This window comes from Vigna unguiculata, chromosome 8 (assembly GCF_037176805.1).
Source record: "Vigna unguiculata cultivar grain cowpea cultivar isolate G323 ecotype 2 chromosome 8, ASM3717680v1, whole genome shotgun sequence".
In the NCBI taxonomy this organism is placed as follows: domain Eukaryota; kingdom Viridiplantae; phylum Streptophyta; class Magnoliopsida; order Fabales; family Fabaceae; genus Vigna; species Vigna unguiculata.
The window spans coordinates 37213752-37232949 of record NC_140799.1 but is presented as its reverse complement, the minus strand read 5'-3'; the positions used below and the strand labels follow the sequence as shown (position 1 = coordinate 37232949).

The 19198-nt window shown below is 31.3% G+C and overlaps 2 protein-coding genes across 2 annotated transcripts; both read right to left on the bottom strand.

Annotated features, from left to right (window-relative positions):
- Positions 1-2510: 2510 nt before the first annotated feature.
- On the bottom strand, positions 2511-5858 carry LOC114195139 (receptor kinase-like protein Xa21). The gene is made up of 2 exons (XM_085665200.1): positions 3111-5858; positions 2511-2924 (listed from the first exon to the last, which is right to left on the bottom strand). The coding sequence occupies exons 1-2, from the start codon at positions 5797-5799 to the stop codon at positions 2563-2565; spliced, it is 3051 nt and encodes a 1016-aa protein (XP_085521326.1). The 5' UTR covers positions 5800-5858; the 3' UTR covers positions 2511-2562.
- A 3023-nt stretch (positions 5859-8881) lies between these two features.
- On the bottom strand, positions 8882-12211 carry LOC114194029 (uncharacterized). The gene is made up of 2 exons (XM_028084060.2): positions 9514-12211; positions 8882-9335 (listed from the first exon to the last, which is right to left on the bottom strand). Exons 1-2 carry the CDS (start codon positions 12209-12211, stop codon positions 8980-8982), a joined length of 3054 nt encoding a protein of 1017 aa, XP_027939861.2. The 3' UTR covers positions 8882-8979.
- Positions 12212-19198: the final 6987 nt, after the last annotated feature.

Genomic DNA, 19198 nt, shown 5'->3' with positions numbered 1-19198 from the left:
TTTAGCTTCATCAAATAACTCTAGTGTTCAGTTATTATTATAATTCTAAAAATACATCAATGATTCCTTCTTAAAACCAAAATCTCGTATTTTATCATTTGAAATATCACAATAAAAATTGTTTAACAAACTATCTCAACAGTAGAAGTTTCTTTTATTCATATTTCATTTTATGAATGACAGATGATAATATTTTGGAGTATTAAATACGTAAAGTATACTAAAATTAAAAATAAAACTTTTATTTACATACTAATTTATATATGCATAGGAAAAAAAATTGAGAAGACCAAGACTCCTCTATAGACCTTTTAAGATCCATATCGACCTTATTAATCTTTTCCGTAATTATAAACAAATAAATTATTGTACTTTCAAGCTCTATGAGTTTGAATTGCATTTGATTATTTGACTTTTAATTTAATTAATTTGTTAACTGATTATTCTCTTCTTTTCCATATATTATAAATATCAAAGGAAAAGAAACGCAAGTTCACGTTGAGGTAATAAATCTTGATTATTTATCCGCACAAAGTCAAGGAAGACAACATTAACTCATCTTTTAAGGATATTTTTTTCTATCAACATCTCAAAAAGTTTTGATTTATTTATTAAAATAACTGGGACATTTATTGTTAAAGTCGAGGAATTTTTTTTGTCTATGCCTTCTTTTAAGACGATCACTGATGAATAAGTTGGCAAAGTAATAATTAATAACTTTCCCATTTTGTTTTAGACATAGAATTATTCTTCTTTTTCTTTGACTATTTCTAAACATTCATTATTTACATAATGTTGATGATAATAATCATCATGTTTCTTTGGTATAAAGGTCTGGGCTCGTATACATGATTACAAATAAATTTGGATATTGTCTGAATCAGTTCTATTTTTAAAGAAAATTTTTTACATTTGATTAGATTTGAGTATGAAAAATACTTAATTTTTTCGATTGGATATATGGATAGGTATATGATGTACATATCTATCCCGTTCTTCTCCCCTACCCATTTCTGTTATATCCTCGTCACCGTTTAAATTATCAAAATACTTAGCCTATTAAGTAACCTTATATATATATATATATATATATATATATATATATATATATATATATATATATATATATATAATTTTTGTGTTATCATTACCTTTTTGGCAATTATGTTCAAATGATATATGCCAATTAAATATTTTTATGTCTTACATTTAAATATTTTTACTTTTTCTTAATATTTTTATTTATTGTATATTTTATTTTCATATGAAAATGTTTAACCCTCTCAATTTAAGTATTCAATAGCATAAATATTTTATTTACTAGGTAATATAAAAAAATATCTTATTTATTCTATAATTATTAATTTTTGTTTCATTTGAAAAACTCTTTTGTTTCACTAAAATATTTTTTGTTATCTTTCGATCATCGACTATGTTGATATTTGAAACTTAGATATTTAACTTATTTTTTATCTTATCATACCCTTAACTATACATTTGTTTTCTTTGGTGCGATTTCATCCAATGGTCTCTTTAACTGTTTTTAAGACACACATTTGTTTATTTTTATATGTAAATACTATTTTAATTTTTTTTATATAATTATTTTATTTTCCAACTCATTATCATATATATAATTTTATCACTATAATTGTATAAATAAATTTTATTTACTATAATATAATAACTTAATGTAATTACCATGAATGTTTTTTATCACCATCAAACATATATTGAAGTTCATCAAATGAAAAATTTATATTAAAATTCTTTTTTATTAATTTAATCTTTATTCTTTGTGTGATATTGATAAAGTAATTTATTTAACTTTTATTTGTGTATAGAAAGCGTTTTCATTAGAATTTAAAAAATTGAAATAAACAAATATATTAATAAAAATTAATTTAAATTTTCTTTCCTTTTAAACTTTTTTAAAATTGTTTTTAAATTTTATCAATTACTTTTCATTAATGCTTGCAAATTTAATAAATGTTTTAGTTTTAATAAAATTTTATTTTGTATTATAATTTGAAATGTATACAATTATGATTTTTTTTCTAAATATCTGATACTGAAGAAATAACCCATGTTCTAGTATTGAATGTTTGATAATATTATGTATCTTTCATTGTAATTCTTTTTTATTTAAAAAAATAATTAATTAATATTGAAACAGTAAGAAGGTGGATACGAGTAATAGTATATATCGTTATCTAGTGGGAACGAAAATGAGACAAAAATCTGATATTCGTTGAATTTGATTTTAAGAATAGAGATGAATATTTAAAATATAAATATAAATATAAATATAGATAGAGAGCAGATATAAATCGGAAATAAACCAGACCATGGCCAATAAAAAGAATTTGAAAACGAAGATTTTTGGCTTTTAGGAAGCACATATATAAATATTTTTTGTATCGAGGTCTTTTTTTCAAAGCCTTTTTCATTTCATTATTGAACAATAAATTACACCACTAAGCAGAAACTGAAGAAGTTGAAAGGAGATTAACATGTGAAAGAAAACATACAAGTGATGGACGAAGACTTAAAAAATTGTAACTATAGACTCAGTGACAGTCTCTCTTTGATTGTATCCAACTCCAGTACCACATCTTTTATGTCCATTCGCTCTACAGATTTTTCTGCAGAACATCTAACTCCAATCCTAACTAAGTCAACCAAACACTCCCTAATTTCTGTTTCCATCACCCTTCTTCCTTCTTCACCACTTGCCACAACCAAACGTGAATCCACAATCTCAGTTATTCCTTCTGGAATTGCCACTTGGCAGAATTTGTGTAGGCTTACACCCTCACCGAACATTGCATCTGTTGGTCTCCTTCCTGTCACCATTTCCAACACAAGAATTCCATAGCTGTAGATATCTCCTTTAGTTGATACTCCACACCCTGTTCCGTACTCTGTTTCCACACAATTTTTTATCACAACAAATACATACATATATATATATATATATATATATATATATATATATATATATATATATATATATATATATATATATATATATATATATATACTGATGTTGCCACTGGGTAATTCAAAAAGCAGAGGTAGCCATTTTAAAGGATTGAGAAGCATTGTACCTGGTGGAACATATCCAATGGTTCCTCTAATTGCAGAGGAACTAACTTGATCTCTGCTGGAATTTCCCGTCGCCACATGAAGGAGTCTTGCTAACCCAAAATCACCCAAGTGAGCAACCATGTCATCATCAAGAAGAACATTGCTTGGCTTAATATCACAGTGAACTACGGCTTCCTCAGAATCATGATGAAGATAATCCAATGCATTAGCAACGTCAAGAGCAATATTTACCACAAGATCAAGGTCGAGGTTGAAATTTCTAGATTTGGGCTCTACTTTGTCGTGCAGCAAACTTTCTAGACTGCCATTAGGCATGAACTCGAGAACTATAGCCTTGAAATCTTTACCGTTATAATCAATACTTGAACAACAAGTCAAGATGTTGACAAGATTCCGATGCATGATCCTTCCTAGAGCCTTGCACTCAGCTGCGAAGCTCTTTGACGCCCCAACTGTTTCAAGATTCAATACCTTCACAGCAACAGGTGTTTCGAAAGGGAGAAGATATCCATTATATACAGAACCAAAGCCTCCAGACCCTACCAAATTGGATGAAGAAAATCCATTGGTTGCTTTATGCAGATCTCCATAAGAAACCTTCACGTACTCATTTTCAGGAGAACATGAAGTCGATGGTGTTTTGGGCCTTTTCCTGAACAAATAGATGCTGATAAACACTGTCAAAGCAACCAAATACACTCCAACTTCAATTGCAATGATGAGGATGAGTTTCTTTCTACACGTCCACTTGCGTTTCTTTGAGGGCAACTTAGAGCATGCAGGAAGGTTCAATTGAGGTATCCCACCACAGAGATCCTTATTTCCAATGAGTGAAATTACTGTAACATTATTAAAGACTCCTCCTATAGGAACCTCACCATAAAGATGGTTAAAAGACAAGTTCAAAGTATACAAAAATGTCAGATTTTGTAGTTCAGCAGGGATTACACTTGAGAAGTTGTTGTTAGAAAGGTCTAGGATTTCCAGGGATCCTAAAGAGCCAAAGAACGAAGGTATGCTTCCTCGGAAAAAGTTTATCTGCAACATGAGTTCTGTTAATGCGGAACAAGCAGCAAGTTTGGCAGGAATTTCACCAGACAACTTGTTTTCGTTTAGATATAGTACGGAAAGGTGCGTCAAGTTTCCAATCTCTAAAGGAATGGAACCGGTGAAAGAGTTCTTGGATAGGTCAAGATTTATCAAACCTTCTAGATTGCCAAATGTTTGATTAGGGATATCTCCACTCAAGTTGTTGGAGGAAACACCAAATGACTGCATTCGCGTGCAGTATTTGAGGCTCAATGGAATGCCTCCAACCAATCTATTTGTGTGCAGATAAAGTTCAGACAACATGGTAAGATTGCCAATGGCGGTAGGAATATGACCAGACAGTTTGTTTTCTTGCAGGGCCAATCTTACTAGATTTTTAAGCTTTCCAATTGAATCTGGAATGCTTCCCTCAAGATAATTATTAATCACGACGAAGTTAGTTAAACCGATTAGCTGTCCAATTCGTTCAGGTATCGTTCCAGTTATTTGATTACACTCCATACTGAGCGAAGTGAGATTGGTAGAAAAATTGCCAATAAGATCCGGCAACACACCGCCAAATTCATTCCAACCCAAAAGAAGTATCTTCAATCGAGTACAATTGGTTAAAGAGGAAAGGAAATCTAAATCTTGAGCGCTCCCACTTCCAAATCTATTATCAAAAATGCTAAACGTCTCGAGTTTGTTTAAGCTTCCAAAAGTGGGAGGAATTGGACCACTAAAACCATTTAAGGAGATATCAAACGCTTGCAATCCGGTGATGTTGGATATTGAAGACGGGAAAGCTCCATTCAACTGGTTATCTCCAACAAAGAATGCTCTAAGGTTTGGAAAAGCAAGTTGCATTTTTGGTGGAAAAGTACCAGATAACCGATTTACACCGAGAACAAAAATTTGAATATTGGAAAGGTTATAAAGAGAATCAGGCACTACTCCTGACAAATCATTTAAACCAAGATTCAGCTCCTTCAAATTTGGTAATCGACCCAAAACATGTGGTATACTTCCCACCAAATGATTTCTTGCCACTGTGATATTTTGGAGGGATGAAAGATTCCCCAAGGAAGGTGGGATAGTACCGACTAGATCATTGGCACCAAGAAGCAACTTATTAAGCCGTGTCATGGGTCCAATTCCAAACCAGTAGGGAATTTTTCCTTTGAGTTTGTTGTACAGCAAGTTCATGACCTCAAGTTTAGAGCAGTTAGAAAGGTGTACAGGAATCTGACCATTTAGACTGTTGTGGCTCAAGTCAAGAACCTGCAACCTCTTAAGTTGACCAATTTGTGTGGGAATTTCCCCATGCAAGTTGAGGTTGGAAAGAATGAGGGTTGTGAGGAAGCTTAGATTTCCCAAAGATGGTCCAAGAGTGCCACCCCAGTTTTCATTTTGCAAGTGCAAGACAGAGACTCTCATGTGGCGATGTCCGCATGTAACACCCTGCCACTCACAGAAATGCAGAGAGTTGTTCCACGATGGAAGAGCATTGGCGACTCCATTGGTAAGCTTAAGCTTCAAAGCAAGTAAAGCCTGCTTGTCACTCTCTGAACTCAAAGAGAGAGCAACTGTATGTGGCATGATGTACACTAAGCTCTGTGAAACAACACTGAGAAGAAACATAAATAGAATTACAGCCATTGTTTTGCACAAAGTAGGATGTGGTCTTACGTTTTTTAATCGGCATCCTTAAAATCATGTTTAAGTAATCCATAGTGTATGTTGGATGTTGAAGTACTTGTAATGTTTAGATGAAAGCTACTGGGGATACTATTGATTTTGCATCTTCCGAAAGATGGACGCGGTTTCCTATATTATTGGGTGTGCTTCCAAAACCACGGTTCAAATCAATCACTACATAACTTGAACTAGAGACTTACTTGTTCATTGAATTTGTCTCTCCTGGACAATGTCTGTAGTTGTAGAAACTTGACGGTAGATTTGCCAAGTTTACTTTGACTTTTGAAATGATTGATATCGAATTACTTAAGTAAATTCAATTCCATTATTGTTCTTAAGATGCCATGTAAGTAAATTCAACGTAGCTAAGTTTATAAATAATTAAAAGACGCAGGAAGAAATGATTTCGTTTTACTTGTGTTAAAAGGTGTAATTGAAGATGAAATAGAATTTTTAATTTGTAACAAGACTCCAAAGTTTCTAAGTGGATTCTATCACAGTGAGAAACACCAAAAAAAAATTTATGCATTTTTTCCCGTTAATGTAAAATATGACTTTGTTCTATTGTTTGGCATCAATCTTTGTCATTCATATTGGCATTGCCCTGCCTTATGGAAAGGGCTAACTTGAATGATTCTTTATCTCTTGAGTGGGGATTGGAGGCAGTGGAAGACGGGGTGATAAAATGGACCCAGGAATGTCAATTATACCCTAAAAGTTTATTAAAAAATTACACAGAAAAGAGTTAAATGTGTATATTATAAATATAAGTGAATGATAACTGTATTCACTAAACATAAAAAGCTAAAAGAAAAAGAGAACAAAACAATTTTAGAGAAATTTCAAATATGATTGAAAAACAACACATGCATTACTCGTGATATTGAATGTATTTTTTTTCCCTAAAAAAGTGTCTTCTATATATAGTAAAGATTCATTAAACAAACTATTATTTGGATCATAATAATTTTGTAACGGATAAAGAATTAAAACAAGTTTTATAACGGATCATGATATTATTGTACAACAGCTAGTATTTTTCAATAAATAATTTTAATCACAAAATTAATATTATATTTAAATATATAAATTTATGTTAATTAAAGTATACTATGATAAATATTTTTAATATGTTATTTTGTTTTCAATGAAAATATTTATGATTGATGTATAATATTTTTAAATAAAACAAATAAATTTATTTATAGTGTTTTTTATTTAGGTTAGGGTTTATAATCAAATATGATTTTTCAATTTAAATGCATCGATTCAAAGTTATATATAAAAAACAAAAACATTTGTAATGCTACACTCATTACAAATTAGGTGAGTGTATGAGATTTAAACGAAAATTATATTAACTTTATTACATAATAATCTTATAACATTACAATTTAAATATAATGAATAGTGGATTTAAGGAAGTAAAAAATGAGTGGATTTGAGAAGAAAAAAAAAATGTAAGAATAAAATTGTTTAGATTAAAAGGTTTAGAATGAAAGTAAGATTATAGAAATTACAGAATGACGTGATAGATTTAATAAATTAAAAAAATATATTTTAATTGATAAAAATAAAAATTATTGTTATTTATATTTATTATTCTTATATTTTATTTAATTATTATTTATTTTATTAAGGTTACTATTATTTATTTCTTCAATATTATTATTATTATTATTATTTGATTTAGTATATTTTATTTTATTTAATATCTTACCAATCTTTGCCACAAGGTGTTACTCCCAATTTCATTGAGGTCCATATTCATAAAATACATCTGCATGTTGATGTATAATAAAATCGGCTCTGACAATAAAAAAATTCTCTTCAAGTAAAATCAGTTTCCCTACCACTCTGAAAGAGTGTTGCTTATTTATTGGAAAAAAGACACATTTAATTATAAATTATAAGATAAAGTCATATATATATATATATATATATATATATATATATATATATATATATATATATATATATATATATATATATATATCACATAATCCCATAATAAATCTTTTATGGAGAATTTCCTTCAACTATTTATGGTAGCCATTTATGAGATGTTATAACGGAGATATAAGGGGTTGAATAATAAAAAAGGAAAATCATATTTTGATTCCCATTTTGTATTCCTAATGTGGTTTAATGTGAGTATTGATTAATGTAAATACTAAGTCACATTAAGAAGTACAAGATGAGAGTCAAAATATCATTATTCAATCAAGAATAAATTTTAAAGGCGAATAACAAATTAAATAGAATGTTAGGAAACAATACAAGTAAAGGAGTAACTCATGTTAAAAAAAAAAAACAAGAAAAAAGTGACTACTAATACTAGGAGAAGGGAAATTACTGATATTTTGGTTAATAATCATAAATTTTTAAGAGTTTTTATATGTTTTTTTCTTATACAAATATCACCTATAATATACTATTATTTTTAAAATAAATATATAACTATAACATATACATGTCTTATTCGATACATGTATTTTATCCATACGACATAACAATTATTTTATTCATCATTTTAACTCAAAAAGATATCCGATCATTAAGAAATTAAGTTAAATAAAAAAAAATTAAATTAGTAAAAAGAAGGAACCCTTCAACTTTAGCTCCATCAAAAAATTCTAGTGTTAAGTTATTATTATAATTCTAAAAAATGCATGATGGTTCCTTCTTAAAACCAACAAGTTAGTAATGTGATAATTAATAATTTTCATGTTTATTTTAAAAATAGAATTGTTCTTCTTTCGTTTTAACTATTTCTAAACTTTTATTATCTATCATTATATATACAGAGCATTTCTTTCTTTTATAAATAAACATAAAGATAATTATTTTTTTACACAATTACTTATTTTTAATTTATCCTTCACGATATAATTATTTATTTATTTTTTAAAATTAACAATTATTTTTACAAAGCAAAACTATTCTAACAGTTATATTTTATTTTTTACATTCATTAATAGGTTTTATCTCAAGGTCTTTCTTTCAAAGCCTTTTTCATTATTGAACAACAAATAACACCACCAAGCAGAAACAGAGGAAGTTGAAAGCAGATTAACATGTGAAAGAAAAGATACAGGTGATGATGGAGGTAAAGACTTAAAAAAAAATGTAACTAGTGACTCAGTGACACAGCCTCTGTTTGATTGAGTGCAGCTCCAGTACCACATCTTTTATGTCCATTCGATCAACAGCTAATTCTGCAGAACATTCAACTCCAATCCTAGCTAAAGCAACCACACACTCCCTAATTTTGCTTTCCGTAACCTTTCTTCCTTCTGCATCAGTTGGCACAAGCAAACGTGAATCCACGATCTCGGTGATTCCTTCTGGGATTGCCGTTTGGCAGAATTTGTGTAGGCTTAGACCCTCACCAAACATTGCATCTGTTGGATTCCTTCCTGTCAGCATCTCCAGCACAAGAATTCCGTAACTGTACATATCTCCTTTAGCTGATACTCGACAACCTGTTCCGTACTCTGTTTTCACCACCATTTTTTTGTTATAGCAACAAATTAAACACATCAAAAAAAAATCTACACTAATTCCTTCTACGTCAACCAACTCAACTATATCAACTATACCCTTTAACAACATTATACATAAATATATAGTCAAACATAGGTAACCATTTTAAAGGATAGTGAAACACTTTACCTGGTGGAACATATCCAATGGTTCCTCTAATTGCAGAGGAACTAACTTGATCTCTGCTGGAATTTCCCGTCGCCACATGAAGGAGTCTTGCTAACCCAAAATCACCCAAGTGAGCAACCATGTCATCATCAAGAAGAACATTGCTCGGCTTAATATCACAGTGAACTATAGCTTCCTCAGAACCATGATGAAGATAATCCAATGCATTAGCAACGTCAAGAGCAATATTTACCACAAGATCAAGGTTGACACTGAAATTTCTAGATTTGGGCTCTACTTTGTCGTGCAGCAAACTTTCTAGACTGCCATTAGGCATGAACTCGAAAACTATAGCCTTGAAATCTTTACCGTTATAATCAATACTTGAACAACAAGTCAAGATGTTGACAAGATTCCGATGCATGATCCTTCCTAGAGCCTTGCACTCAGCTGCGAAACTCTTTGATGCACCACCTCTTTCAAGATTCAATACCTTCACAGCAATAGGTGTTTTGAAAGGGAGAAGAGATCCACTATATACAGAACCAAAGCTTCCCGAACCTACCAAATTGGACGAAGAAAATCCATTGGTTGCTTTATGCAGATCTCCATAAGAAACCTTCACGTACTTGTTTTTACGAGAACATGAAGTCGATGGTGTTTTGGGTGTTATGGGCCTTTTTCTGAACAAATAGATGCTGATAAACAGTGTTGAAGTAACCACACCCACTCCAACGACAATTGCAATGATGAGGATGAGTTTCGTTTTAAAAGACCACTTGTGTTTCTTTGAGGACAACTTAGAGCATGCAGGAAGCTTCAGTTGAGGTATGCCACCACAGAGATCCTTATTTCCAATGAGTGAAATTTCTGTAACATTATTAAAGACACCTCCTGTGGGAACCTCACCACAAAGATGGTTAAAAGACAAGTTCAAAGTATTCAAATAACTCAACTTTTGTAATTCAACAGGGATTGTGCTTGAGAAGTTATTGTTAGAAAGGTCTAGGAATTCAAGGGATCCTAAAGAGCCCAAGAACGACGGTATGCTTCCGCGGAAGAAGTTACTCTCCAATGCAAGCTCTGTTAACCCGTAACAAGCGCCAAGCTCTTGGGGTAATTCACCAGACAATTTGTTTCCACGAAGATACAAACCGGAAAGGTGCTTCAAGTTTCCAAAGTCTGAAGGGATGGAACCAGTGAAAGAATTGTAGGATAAGTCAAGCTTTGTCAAACCTTCCAAATTGCCAAAGGTTTGATTAGGGATATCCCCATTCAAGTTGTTGGTGGAAACACCAATTGACTGCATTCGCATGCAGTATTTAAGGCTTAATGGAATGTCTCCAACGAATCTGTTTCTGTACAGATAAAGTTCAGACAACATAGTAAGATTGCCAATGGCAGTAGGAATATTACCAGACAATTTGTTTTCTCCTAGGTTTAATCGTACTAGATTTTTAAGCCTTACAATTGAATCTGGAACAGTTCCCACCAGATAATTATTTTCCATGGTGATATCGGCCAAACTGATTAGCTGCCAAATTCCTTCAGGTATCGTTCCAGATATTTGATTCGACCCCATACTAAGAATATTCAGGTTGGTAGAAAAATTGCCGATAAGACGTGGCACCTCACCACCAAATCCATTGCCATCCAAAATAAGTATGCGCAAATGAGTACAATTTGTTAATGATGAAAGGAAATCCAAATCACGAGCTCTCCCACTTCCAAAACTATTGTAAGCAATGTGAAACAGCTGAAGTTTATTTAAGGTTCCCAGAGTGGGAGGAATTGACCCACTAAAACCATTCGAGGAGATATCAAACCTTTCCAATCCAGTGATGTTGAATACTGAAGACGGGAAAGTTCCATTGAACTGGTTCCCTCCAACCAAGAATGCTCTAAGGTTTGGAAAAACAAGTTGCATTTTTGACGGAAAAGTCCCAGATAACTGGTTTGCATCGAGAGCAAAACTTTGAATACTGGAAAGATTATAAAGAGAATAAGGGACTACTCCTGACAAACTATTTAAACCAAGATCCAGTCTTTTCAAATTTGATAATTGACCCAAAACATGTGGTATACTTCCCACCAAATGATTTCCTTTAACTGAGATATATTGAAGGGATGAAAGATTCCCCAAGGAAGGTGGGATGGTACCAACTAGATCATTGGCACCAAGAAACAACGTTTTTATCCGTGTCATGGATCCACTTCCAAACCAGGAGGGAACTTTTCCAGTGAGTTTATTTTCCAACAAGCTAATGACCTCAAGTTTAGAGCAGTTGGTAAGGTGTATAGGAATCTGACCATTTAGGTTGTTGTGGCTCAAATCAAGAAGCTGCAACCTCTTTAGTTGTCCAATTTGTGTGGGAATTTCCCCATACAAGTTGATGTTGTAAAGAATGAGGGTTGTGAGGAAGCTTAGATTTCCCAAAGATGGTCCAAGAGTGCCACCCCATGTTTGATTTTCCAAGTGCAAGACGGAGACTCTCATGTGGCGTTGTCCGCATGCAACACCCTTCCATTCACAGACATGCAAAGAGCTGTTCCATGATGGAAGAGCATTGGCGACTCCATTGGTAAGCTTAAGCTTCAAAGCAAGTAAAGCCTGCTTGTCACTCTCTGAACTCAAAGAGAGAGCAAGTGTACGTGGCATCATGTGCACTAAGTTCTGTGAAACAACACTGAGAAGGAACATGATTAGAATAACAGCCATTGTTTTGCATAAATTAGGATGTGGTCTTACGTTGGAGTTGAAGTAGTTGTAATGTTTGGATGAAAGCTACTGGGGGACCATTGCTTTTGCATCATCCAAAAGATGGACGCGGTTTCTTATGGTACTGGGCGTGCTTCCAAAACCACACTTCAAATCAGTCAGCCATTACACATAACCTGGACTTAAGACTTACTACACATTGGTTGAATTTTTCTCCCTGGACAATGACTTTAGTTGTGGAAACTTAATGATAAATTTGCCGAGTTGACTTCGACTTTTGAAATGACTGATATTGAATTACTTACGTAAATTCAATTCCATTATTGTTATTAAGATGCCATGTAAATAAATTCAACATAGCTTTGCTTATAAATAATTCAAGGACGTAGGAAGAAATGTTTAGTTTTAATTGTGTTAAAAGGTGTAATTGAAAATGTCATAGAATTTTTGATTTGTAACAAGACTCAAAAGTTTGTACATGGACTCTGTCATAATGAGAACACCTAATTTTCTTTGGTGCATCTACTCCCGTTAATGTAACATATATATATATATATATATATATATGTATATATATATATGTGTATATATATATATATATATATATGTATATATATATATATATACACATATATATATATACACACATATATATATATATATATATATATATATATATATATATATGTATATATGCATTTATTATCGTTGACAAGTATTGCATCAATCTTTGTCATTCATATTGGCATTGCCCTGCCTTCAAGGCCAACTTTTTTTATTCTTGACCTCTTACGTGGGCAGTGGGATCAGTGGGCACGGGGTGTTCAAATGGGTTTAAGACGGTCAAATATAACCCAAAAAAAAAACTTTAGTTATTGTAAAATTACACTGAAAAGAGCTAAATGTGAATTTCATAAATATAATATAATATTCACACATGAATGATAACTGTATTTACTAGAACTAAAGAAAAACAACAATAATTTTAAGAGTTTTACTTTAGAAAAATTTTAAATATGATTGAAAAACAACACATGCATTATTCGTGATATTGGATATACTATGTTTTTTTCTCATGAAAAAAGTATTTTATTTATAGTGAAGATGCATTAAACAAGGTATCATTGTGATAAAAATAATTTTGTAAGGAATAAAGAATCAAAACCAAATTTTATCATAGAATAAAAACTTAAAAGTGCATGTACGATTTTTTAAGATAAACCCTTTATTCGCATAATAAAGTCTAAATTTAACCCAATATCATAAAATTGATTTATTAAAGTGAGTATTTATAAGATGCATTCTCTTGATATCAAAGTCATAGATTAAGTTTGTTGCATCTATTACATACTCCTTTTCCTCCACTAAACCAGTTTTATGAGGTCAAATTAAATTTAGATTCTATCAGTTTTGAGGTATCAAAATTATTTCTAAACATGCTATCATAATACCTAAATATCACTAAATTATGAAGAGGAAGAATTCGATTGCTGGAATTAAAAACACGGAAAAGAACAAAATAAAATGAATGATAATTATTAGGGTTAAATATGTTTTTGGTTCCTCAAGTTTCAGCGAAAATTAGAATTAATCCCTCATCAAAACTTTTGACCAATTTAGTCCTTTATCTTTCAAAATGTGTGAATTTAGTCCTTTTAACCAAATTTTGTTATGTTTTTTTGACGTTTCAAGCGCATTTCATGATAGTATTTAAATTATTTACACTGTTTGACACATTTTTGTTTCAATGTTAACTTAAATACTTTCATGAAATGCTCTTGAAACGTCAAATAAACTTAACAAAATTTGGTTAAAAGGACTAAATTCACGCATTTTGAAAGATGAAGAACTAAATTGGTATAAAGTTTTGATGAGGGACTAATTCCAAAATTCACTCAAACTTGAGGGACCAAAAACATATTTAACCCTAATTATTATTATGAATGTACGATGCACATATATTTCAATTTGGATCATATATCCGTGTTCGACACATATCCGTATTTGATCTTTAAAATATTTTATTGATACTTTTAATGAAATATCTAATCTATAAAACAATAGTATTTTTATAGTTTATACATTTTTATTTTGACAACGTTTAATCTATAACAATATATAAAGAAGATTTTCTTTTTTGTGTCCACATTTCAAAATTCCAATTTTACCCTTTAAAATATAATTATTTACTAAACTTTTGAAAATTGACCGTTATTTTAGAAGCTTTTTCATAAAATGGTCTATCTTTGGTTCTTTTTTTTTTCCTATTTATCAACAGTTATTCTCTCATCTTTTTTTATATATTTCACTTTATTTTTGATAAATATAATTTTATTTTATATATTAACTTAATAACATTACAATATCATCACTGACTAATATAATATCACGTATATTTAAAAAATGCGTATACACAGGCGCGATAGCGCCTGTGTTTAGGCTAGTATATATAATTTTAATTTGGATTCACATAATAACAATAAGATATTTATCATGTTCTTAAGAATTTTTGTACACTTCTCAATATGCATATATCACGGATCTACCGTATCCTATTATTTTTAAAATAAACGTATCGACATATCATATACGTGTCATATCCGATACATGTTAGAAAATGATTACTCAAATAATACTAATAATAATAAAAATATAAAATGATATAATAATAATTATTAAATCAACAATAATACTAAGACATATATATAAAATAATGAATATTAATCAGATATCAACAAATATTTTAACAATAATAAATAATAGATAAAAGGTAAGGAGTAGAAATATCATGGGTTGAGACACGCATAACACTATCCTTAGAGAGAAAACGCCCCTACTGCACAGGACTAAACAAATATATCAATACACAATCATATGTGTTTCTTATCATATGCGTTTCTCTCCCAAGATACAACAACCTGTCAGATCGATCGAGTGCAGCGAAAGATCTCCGAACCTTATGAACACCATTGTTTTAAGATAATATAGAGAAGAAAACTTTTGAGAGAACTCTAGTATTTGTTGTTGTGTCTTTCCCCATGCACCTAGGTGGTATTTATAGGTAGAAAATGGAGACAAAGAAGTAAATAGTAATTGGAATATAGTCGTTAGCCATAAAAACCATTAACCCATAAATTAAAGGTCTATAAAAACTTCACTAACAGTAGAATTTCTATTTTAATTATTTATTTTTTAAATTACATTAAAATATTTCTAACAATCCCCCACATAATTTAAAAAATAAAATAAAACAAAAAATATATATTATCTTTTTAAACAAAATATTGTAGTTCAGTGTAAGGAACCTTCCGGGTCTGACCCTTACACCTAGTGCTTATAAACTTCCACCCAAGAAAATGCAGAGACTTGATTGTCTTGAACTACATCCCTTGTGACCAGGTTTTAGTAAATAACACATACAATATTGGTGTTCATTATAGGTTCTAATCAGTGGGTGCACGTTACGGCCTTGTGCATGTATATTGTTTCATGAGTGTCACTTAGAGATTTGCCCATGTCTCACAATGGCGGCCCCACCATCACACTCACTAGGTAAACCCTCAAAGGGTGGTTTGTGACTCACACCCCTACAATAATTGTCATTGGGTTTATTAAGAGGTATTTTATGAAATAATGCACATACCTCAACCATTGGGTTTATTAAGAGGTATTTTATAAAATAAGCATAATAATGTACATACCTCAACCTTATTATTGTCACAATTTATAGTACACCTCACCATAGGAATGAGACATAAAATTTAATCAAATTATTTGGTGTACTTTAGTCAACAACAACTTCGTTGTTACCCATTGAACTCCATTCCATGGGATCGCCATTCATGTGGAGATAGGTGTCCATTGTTGCAACTAATTTATGGGCTATAGTCTCATTCCCCTCAACGACTCAAATACTTGTTGTTGATGCATCAACCCTTTGATAAGCATATCTGTAATATTTCTTTCTAACCTGACAAAGTCAACAGAGACAATACCATGAGTAATTAAGTTTCTAATATATTTGTCTCTCGTTCTCTATGTCAATTTCATTGACATTTTTACTAAAAACTTTAAATATAATAATTTGATTGTCAGGATGCATTGGAAAAAAGAATAATTTATGTTTGCACAGTAGATCAAGACATAACAACAACTTTTTAACATATTTCCATGATAGGACACCTTCATCCAAGGTTAAAAACATAACCATAACCAGCAGATGATATTGTGCCACCAGAATCAATATCCAAAATTACATTAACCTTCAATCATCTCAAGAAATTGGGCATATTGTCATAACTAGAAGAAATACAAATAATATTACACTAGATGGCAAAAATAGTTTCCGAGGTATCTGTTAAGACTTTGGCAAGTGTACCAAGTCGCGCAAGTAGTAACTGGTAAGACCGGGATATCGTTTCCCAAAAGACTCGTGTATACTAAATATTTGCGTAATTAGTGACTAATTTAAACTAATGAATAAATTCATAATTTGGGGTTTTTGTATGAAATTAAATTTTGCCTAAATAATTAAAATTGAACTTGGATATTTGAAGGCTCTAGGAAATGGTAAAGACTAGAAATGCAATGGATTGATATTGTTGGAGTTAGACTTCACCTACTTCACTCTCATGTATATTAAGCAATAAAACTCTTCTCCATTAATTACTAATGTCAACCCACAAGTTTACTCAAACTCTAATCCCTTAGTTGAATGAGCCTAGGTTTCCTTATTTAGAGTCAATTCCTTGAATCCCTAAATAAACAAACCCGCTTTACAAATTAGGGTTTAAGACAACTAATGGGTCAAGTTCCATTCCTAGATACAAGTTCCATTAGGTATCTTGTTCCAATTCAAGGTTTCAAGAGATATTTTCCAATACCTAATGACCCAAATATCATGCAATGAATGGGTAAAACAAAGCAAGCTTTAAATGCATAAACAAAGATACTAGAAATCAATGGAAGAAGCATATATATATTCAAACCATTCGAAAATACATGAAAGTTCAGTGGCTACATCTAACCCCAACAAAAATGGGTTTAGCTCTCCATTGTCATGGAGAGCTCAAGCTTACAAAATGGAAAATGGAAGAGAAAGAGATACAAAGAGGAAGATGGAGCTGTTCCCACAAGCCCTAACACTCCTCCAAGCTCTCCAAATCGCGTTACTCGAGCTCCAAAATGTCCAAGATAGGTTTCCCCTCGCGAAAACAGAAGAAAAAGAGCCAACTTGCCACATCAGCGAAAACGGGCGCCTGGCGGAAGGGTCTCACCGCCAGGCGCTAGCCATCAAACAGTGGGCAAATTCCTCATCTACCGCCCGGCGGTGGCCAGGTGCCGCCAGGCGGTGACTAGCAGTAGCGCTTGTCTGGCGCTTGTCTGGCGCCTGGCGCTGGCGGCCTGTTGCGCCTGACGCTGTCTTTGTGTCGCCGGGCGCTTCCTGTTGATATTTTTGCTCTTCTCCTTGCTATTCCGGGTCACTCATTTATCCGGACTTTTGGAGCAAAGCTTCCAATCTACAAAAAGGATACAAAAAAATGGGGATTAGGGTATATTTGGATCAATGCAACTCACAATGTATTTATTTTCAAAAGTAAGGTAAAATTGAGGATTAAGTAGGTTAAAAGCTTTGGAAGAGATGATTTTGCTAATGAAATATAGCTTGGATAATGGTAAAAATTAACATTATCAGTATCACAAACAAACTTAGATAACTTATCATTTGAAGGAAACATCTCTAGATATTTATAAATATAAATAACCAAAGATTTTTTTTTATTAAAAGGTATATTAACCTTTACAAGACACCCTCACACTTTGAAATATTTTAAATGTGGTTCTTTTTTCTTTTATAATTCATAAAAAGTTTTATCTCAATCTTTTGTGTTCAAAATATGGTAAGCAAGATATAGAACTTCACTAATATAATGTTAGGCAAGCTAGAACTTGAAGCATAACATTTACCATATCAAACAAAAGCATTTTTTTTCTTTCGCTGCCCCATTACATTAACACCATATGAATATGTTACTTAATGAATAATACCATGAGTTTCACACAAAACACTCATTTAAATATACATGTATTGTCATTTCTCTATTTAATTAATTTTGTACCTCAAAATTTAATAATGTGAATGGTCTCTAACCAAAATTTCTCAATATATAACATGATATATAACATCTTTATCAATGGTAAGAATAGACAATATTAAAGCATAAATTAATATAACAACATAAGCATGAGCTATAGACATCACAAAAAATTATTCAATGAGCATGAATTTTATTTATCCATAATTTCATTTATTGTTACCAATAGAAATAGAAACAATTATACACCTCAATTTTTAAGCTTAGTTGAAACTGATTTAAATATAACCATAAGAAACACATTAGTTCATAAAATTTGTTTTCAGTCTTCAATCTATATTATTTTTAATTTTAGAAATGAATGCAGATGAGTAATCAAAAACAAAGAATAACAAACACGTTTTCTCTCTAAGAATGAAATCAAAAAAATAGAAATAGCAAGATAATAAATTTTCTCTCTAAGAATGTTAGAAAATGATTACTCAAATAATACTAATAATAATAAAAATATAAAATGATATAATAATAATTATTAAATCAATAATAATACTAAGACATATATATAAAACAATGAATATTAATCAGATATAATAAATAATAGATAAAAGGTAAGGAGTAGAAATATCCTGGGTTGAGGCACGCATAGCGCTATCCTTAGAGAGAAAATGCCCCTATTGCACAGGGCTAAACAAATATATCAATACATAATCATATCTGTTTCTTATCATATGCGTTTCTCTCCCAAGATACAACAACCCGTCAGATCGATCGAGTGCAACGAAGGATCTCCGAACCTTATCAACACCATTGTTTTAAGATAATATAGAGAAGAAAACTTTTGAGAGAACTCTAGTATTTGTTGTTTTGTTGTTGTGTCTTTTCCCATGCACCT